The 7,049-nt window shown below is 45.5% G+C and overlaps 1 protein-coding gene across 5 annotated transcripts in view; it reads right to left on the bottom strand.

The window, feature by feature from the left end:
• Positions 1 to 301: 301 nt before the first annotated feature.
• CUNH2orf76 (chromosome unknown C2orf76 homolog) overlaps positions 302 to 7,049 on the bottom strand; it is a 69,727-nt gene continuing 62,979 nt past the window's right edge. For 2 of the 5 annotated variants that reach the window (XM_031380725.1, XM_031380746.1), the window contains one exon: positions 303 to 447. In XM_031380725.1, the coding sequence (XP_031236585.1) occupies positions 371 to 447 (77 nt within the window). In that variant the 3' untranslated portion in view covers positions 303 to 370. Of the gene's footprint in view, positions 448 to 7,049 lie in introns of all 5 variants that reach the window. The other 3 variants (XM_031380730.1, XM_031380743.1, XM_031380737.1) reach the window with 3 other exon arrangements.

Here is a 7,049-nt window from a genome sequence, read left to right as displayed (position 1 = left end):
ACCCAGGGATCATTCAGTGCTGGAGATAGAGCTCAGGGCTTCGTGGGTGCTAGGCAAGCAAGGCCTCTAACCACTGAGCTATGTCCCCCTTACCCTAAGAAGTAATGCTTTTTAAACAAACAATTTTTAAAATCAAATGTTTTGCTCATTTTATAGCAAGAAAAGAAAGAAGGATGCAAGGGAGGGAGGAAAGAAGGGAGGGAAGGGAAGGAAGGAGGGAGGGAGGGAGGGAGGGAGGGAGGGAGATTGGGAGCGAGGAGCTTCTTATAGAGAGATATCAAGCCAAGGACTTTTTTTTTTTAAGATTTATTTGACAATTAAAAAAAATAACTTGTGGAATGAAGGTTTACAAAAGTATACCTAGACACTTTCACCAGGACGAGATGGGATTAGCTTTGTATCTCCTATAATCTTCTCCACAGAAGAAGGCAATTTCAGTTTCACTGGCTGAAAAGGAGAAAAACAGAAAAGGAGAGAAACATTATTTTAATGGGAAACTAGATTTTAAGCAGGTCTGGAAATCCGCATTACATTGGTTTGTGACCATAGGTGCTTAAAATGAAAAGACAAGTTGTCGGTTGGGCTGCATAATAACTTTTCACCAAACCAGTCGGAAGTTTCAATGTGGTTTTTTGGAGATTAAAACTCAAATAATGTTAAAATAAAAGAAGGAATAACTCATGAGATGGCTCAGAGGGCAAAGGAGCCTGCTGCCAAGCCTGGCAGCCTGAGTTCAATCCCCAAGCTCACCTGGGGGAAGGAGAGAACCAGCACTCTCAAGTTGTCCTCTGAATTACACACACACACACATACACACACATACACACACACATACACACACATACACACACACATACACACATACACACACACATACACACACATACACACACACATACACACATACACACACACACATACACACACATACACACACACGCATACACACACACACACACACACACACAATGTAACTTAAACATTTAAAAACAGTAGCTCCTAAAATTAAAAACCAAGAGTTAACACAAGAGTGAAGGTTTTCAAGAAATACTAACATTGCTCATTTATACCCCTGGAAAATAAAAAAAGCCTTCATCTTTTTCAAATAGGCTAGTCAGTTTCAGAAGGGAAGGGACTCCCTCCACACACCCCAAAAATTAGCCTGTAGGTATAATAACTTAATACTTAGAGGATCAGTGGAATATTTTACAGATCACTCTACATTCTCCCTCATGACCCATCAAAATGTGTGTCTGAAGAAGTTAATTTTTGGCCCCTGCTCATGATTAATTCATGAGGCTTCAGCAATATGCAAAGTGAAAGACACAAATTGGCTTCGATGCAATACCTTCAAATGCCTCTAATTATTCACAGGGGAAATGGCTCAGCTAAAGGACCCACAGAGGTTCAGGGCGGCCACGATGCTTTCAACCCAACAGGTCAAGGACTCCGGCTTCCGAAACCATAACTCAGCAGCATCATTAATTCAGATCTGATGGCGAGCCTTCCCATTATTAAACATGTGGCTCTTCAAGGTGTTGGCGCCCACAAGTTCCACACTGTTTTTTTTTTTTTTTTAAATTAAAGCAGGAGTTAATACAGTCTGCTCAGCTTTCACAGAAGGCAAAAGGGCCCTTGCGAAGCTCAACAAGAAAACAGACATGATTATTCGTAATGAATACTGAGTACTCAATTAACACAGGCGCTCCAAAGAGACAAGTAAAACTCTTCAACCCAAATAAATAGGATGAGCAGTGCAGAGGATTACCGCTGCTCGGTGGCATGCGGCTCTAATCTCATCATTAGATCCTATCACAAAAGGATGAAATTCAAGAGATTAGCATGACATTTCATTAAGAATGTTTTGTTGTTTGCAAGAATATCGTATGTAGTATCTCTCTACCATAAGCTATCCTGTGCTCTAGAGGAAATGCACAAATATTGAGAGAGGAAACCTGATATGGCCATACCCACAGCTCCCCAGTCCAGATGGACTGTCCTTGGGATTCAATGAAATCCGAGCGGTTGATAATTCGATTGGGAACGCTCATCACACTGAGCCTGGGTGGGGGAGACCACAGAGGGAAACTGAGACATAGAAGGGCTGGGAATGGAGCCTCCCTGGGCAAGAGTGGGTCAGCGTGCAGCTCAGCAGCTCGGTAAGTAGTCACATTTCAAAGAATGGCCAGGAGGCTCCATACCAACAATCCAATCAGCTGCCTGTAAACACTGGGGTTGTAGGGGCTGGGGGATGGCTCAGTGGGTAAGAGCACTTACTCTGCAAGCATGAGGACCTGAGTTAAAAGCTGAGCGTGGTGTGTGAGCCTGTTACCCGTGACTAGCTAAAACACTGGGCTTCTGGGTCAGGAAGCTCCTGTGTCGAGGTAAAAAGATACGACGTGATAGAGGAAGACGCTGGATGCCCGGCTCTGGCCTCACGAGCATACAACAAACACACAAGCACATGCGCACTGAGAAAGAGGAGAGTGAGGCTTCAGAAAACTAGTTATTCCAAGAAGGTATCTGGTACACTATCCTTAAACAAAACAAAAGAAATGCTCCTCTCTGAAGGCTAGCCTGTTCAGTCCCCTCTCTTCCTTCTTTTCTTCTGGACAAGGTTTCTAGCCCAGGATGGCTCTGAACTCCCTATACAGTAAAAGATGACCATGAACTTCTGGCCCTCCTGCCTCTACCTCCCCAGCTCCAGCTCCAAAATACAAGCATGCGCCATCAGCCCAGCACTAGGGGTGGGTCTCAGGGCTCTGTGCATGCTAGGTAGGCACTCTATCCACTGGGCTAAATCCCTGTCCCTCTAGCTGTGTTTCTAGAAGAGAAATCAAAGCCACATGCTCTTAATAATCACAGGCAGGCTTCCTCTCAGGACAATAGAAGAGAACACAAGCCCTGGACAGGCAGCTCAGTTTTGAGGAGTCCTTAGTGAGAGACTCAGTATTTACGGCTTTTGTTTGCCTCTGTTCTGAAACAAGGTCTCAATATGTAGACCAGGCTGGCCTGGAACTCACATAGTCCAGGCTGGCCTCAACTTACAGAGATCATGTTACTCAAGTTTAGAATCCACTTTTTTTTTGTTTCCTTTAGGTTTTTGAGGGAACGTTGAACCGTACGATGCAGGGTGACGGCCTGGAGCTCAGGACGCTTCTGCCTCTGTCTCTAATGCTGAGATTACAGATGTGTGCTAGCATATCTAGCTGTACCTCAGGACTTATAAAGTGTGTGCAGATACGAAGGTGCAGAATAAAATCACCGAAGGTGAAGACTTTATTTCCAGATCAATGCTCCAAGTCTCTCTGGAAAACTGGGTCAACAAGTGGGTTAAATGTTATGCTTCAAATTACTATTTTTTTTTTTTAAAGCTCAACCATAACAAGTGAGAAAACACAGATGACAAATTACTCTGACAATTCAAAAGTCAAGCATAAAGGACTAGGGAGATGGCTCAGTGGTTAAGTGTGTTTTCTGTGCAAGCAAGAAGACCTGAGTTTGAATCCCTGGCACCATGTAAATAACTTAGTGTGGTCACATATGCCCACAATCCCAGTTCTGCGGCAGGTAGAGACAGGAGGCTCCCTGGAACGTGGTGGCTACTACCCTACCTTCAGGTCTCAATGAAAGTAGGTGGAGATCAACAGAACAGGATACCTGATGCCCTCCTCTGGCCTTCATGAACATCTGCCCCCTCCAGACATGAATGTTACACATATGCACACATACAAAGTAAAGTATAAGACAGCTTAATCTCCATGTGCCCGAAATCCCAATCCTGAGGGAAGAGGATCATGAGTTCCAGGCCACTGGCCTAGATTACACAGTGAGAATTTTCCTCAAAAATAACAACAAAAACAAAAACAAACAATAAAAAGCCTTCCAACTAAACAAATGAACCAACAAAAATAGATTTTAGACTTTAGCAACATAGTTTCCCAGTGGAAGGAATGATGGTTTTTAAAAATCTGGATATCTGACTGCCTGGGGGTCTAGGAACCAGAGGCTGGAAAGCCCAGAGACCTAGGATAGACCCAAAAACAAAAGAAAAAAAAGTCATGAAATAATTCCTAATGATATTCTTCTATCCTCATAGATTGGTGCCTAGCCCAACTGTCATCAGAGAGGCCTCACCCAGCAACAGATGGAGACAGGTGCAGACATTAAGCAGAGCTTGGGGGATTGTGTGGAAGAGGGGAAGAAGGACTGAAGGAGCCAAAGGGATGAAGGGACCACAATAAAAACCACCAAATCAACTAACCTGGGCCATAGGGGCACACAGAGACTGAAACACCAGCCAGGGAGCCTGTCCCGGTCTGACCTCTGCACATATGTTACGATTGTGTAGCTTTACCTCGTGCGACCCCTAACAGTGGGAGCAGGGCTGTCTCGGCCTCTGTTGCCTCCCCTTGGGCCCCTTTCCCTGCTGGGTTCCCTTCTCTGGCCTTAGTAGGAGGGGAGGCGCCTAGTCTTACCGCAACTTGGTATGCCATGGCTGGTTGATATCCATGGGAGGCCTACACTTTTCTGATGGGAAAGGGGAGGAAGAGTGGATGGGGGTACAGAGGAGAGGTGAGGAGGAGGGACTGGGAGGAGGGGGAGGGAGGGGAGACTGCCGTCAGAATGTAAAAACAAGCAAACAAACAATCTAGATCTCTGTCGGAAACATTTGAGGGAATAAGTTTAGGTATTTAAATTATTTAAAAATTTAACACAAATTACAAATGATGTTCTTTTTGAGACAAAGTTTCCTGTAGACCAAGTTTTCTCCATAGATGGGGATGACTTTGAACTTCTTATCCTGCCTCACATTCCAAATGCTGGGGTGACAGGCACATGCCACCATGTGCCACCACGTGCCTGCTCTATGCAATGCTGGGCATAAAGCTGGGTACAAACACACACACACACATGCATACACACACGCGCACACATGCACACACACACACGCACACACACACACACACACACACACACACACACGCACATATGCGCACACACACTTCTTTAATGGGAGGTTGATGTCTACCTGAACTAAGAGAAGTCAAGAATAATCTATTCTGACTCTGAAATTTCAAAAAAACTTAAATGCAATATAATTAATCCTCTGACCTATCAAGACAAGCTTATCAGTATCCACAATCACACACTACAAGCTCTCTCTATATATTCCTGACCCTAGGCTATGACTTATGTAGTCTGAGAAAAAATGACTTGTGTGTGCTGGCTTTGTGGAACAACCAGGACAGATTGTCAAGAGATGATAAACAGCACTTAAAAAAAAAAAGTTGTCAGGGCAAACCGAGGTCCCGAGACAAAGTTTCACCCTTTCTTCTGCTCTAGGAAAACATCCTAGGCTTCCTTTTGTATGTACGTTAATGCAAGAAGAAGTACATGTATGTGTGAATGTACATGCAGAGGCCAGGAGTCAAGTCGACCTTATGCGTCACTTCTTAGACATCATACACCTGACTTTGTTTTTGAGATTCATTTTTTCTTATGTGGCCTGTGAAGGACAAAAGAGGCTGTCAGATCCCCTGACACTGGAGTCACAGAGTGTTGTGAGCCACCATGTGAGTGCTGGAAGTGAAACCTGGGACCTTTGGCAGAGTAGTCAGGGCCCTTGACTGCTGAGCCATCTCTGCAGACCCCACCTGGTTGTTTTTGAGATGGGGTCCCTCATTGGCTAGAGCTCCCCACGTAGGCTAGGCGCGGTGGCCAGCAAACCCTAGTGACCTGCCCGTCTCCTCTTTCCCCATGCTGGGATTCTAAGTGTACGCCACCACACCCAGCTCTTGCATATGGATCATCGAGGTTCACACTCAGAGCTATGAACCCGGCAGAGTAGAGCTCACAGCCGCGTTCTACTTCTAAACTTTTATCAGTGGGGGCTGAGATACAGGGAAGAGGCCTAGACTACTGGGCTCTTCCTGTCATGCTTGCTTTGAATGCCTATATTGGGTTGGCTGTGTAAATCGGTCAGCAGAGAGTTTTCAAACACCACCTCGAAGACGGCACATAATGGAGCATGAATTTTCCTACATTGGGCACATGCCTGCATGGAGCTAGAAAGGTAAAAGTGTCTATGTGGCAGAATGCAATGCAGCCACAGAAAGGATGGAGTCCTAGCAACATGCATGGAACTGGATGCATCAGGATAAAGACTTACACCAGCCACATAAAGAGAAGTACCTGTGGTGTTCACTCCTATGGGAGAGCTAAAATGTACTTTTGGGGGATCAACGGATGGCTCAGTATATAAAGCGCAGTGTTAGAGCTTTAGCATCCAGGCATGGAGGTACATGTCTACAACTCCAGTACTGGGGGGCAGGAGGCAGAGACAGGAAGGTCTCTGGAGCTCATAGGACAGTCAGCCTAGCTGAGTTCCAACGTCGGTGAGCCCCTGACTCAAAAAAATAAGGCAGAGAGGATGTTCAATGTTGATCTCTGGCCTTCACTTGAACACAGACACACATGGACTTATACCCACTGTGGTGGTATGAATATTAAGGATCCCCATAGGCTCACAGGGAGTGGCAGTATTAGGAGGTGTGGCCTTGTTGGAGTAGATGTGGCCTTGTTGGAGGAAGTGTGTCGCAGAGGGTGGGCTCCAAGGTTTCAGAAGCTGAAGCCAGGCCCAGTGGCTCACTCTATTTTTTTACAATCTGTGAGAGACCGAATCTGTTAAGTTCAGACTACATTTTTGAGAACTTAAATTCAGGTAAACTAACAAGCCGGTACCTAGCATTGGTTTCCAAGTTACCCCCCAACAAAACTGGAGCCTAGCTCCAGTTTCTAGGCTAACCCACAACAAGACCTGCATCTCCAGGTTAAGCTCCTCCACCAAATCTAGCCCCTTGCCTAACAACTACCAATGCAGAGGGAAGCAGAAGTTGAATTTATGGTTTGACTCCCTGCACCAGCCAATTATGCTAAAGGCCACAGTAGCACTCCAATTAGATGCGTGCCAGGTTAGAAACAATCACATACACACCACTACCACCATTGCCACCACCCCCCACCACCACCACCACTGCCACCACCAC

This window comes from Mastomys coucha, unplaced genomic scaffold, assembly GCF_008632895.1.
Source record: "Mastomys coucha isolate ucsf_1 unplaced genomic scaffold, UCSF_Mcou_1 pScaffold1, whole genome shotgun sequence".
Lineage (NCBI taxonomy): Eukaryota > Metazoa > Chordata > Mammalia > Rodentia > Muridae > Mastomys > Mastomys coucha.
The sequence above is the reverse complement of the archived record's forward strand: the minus strand, read 5'-3'. Positions and strand labels throughout refer to the sequence as shown.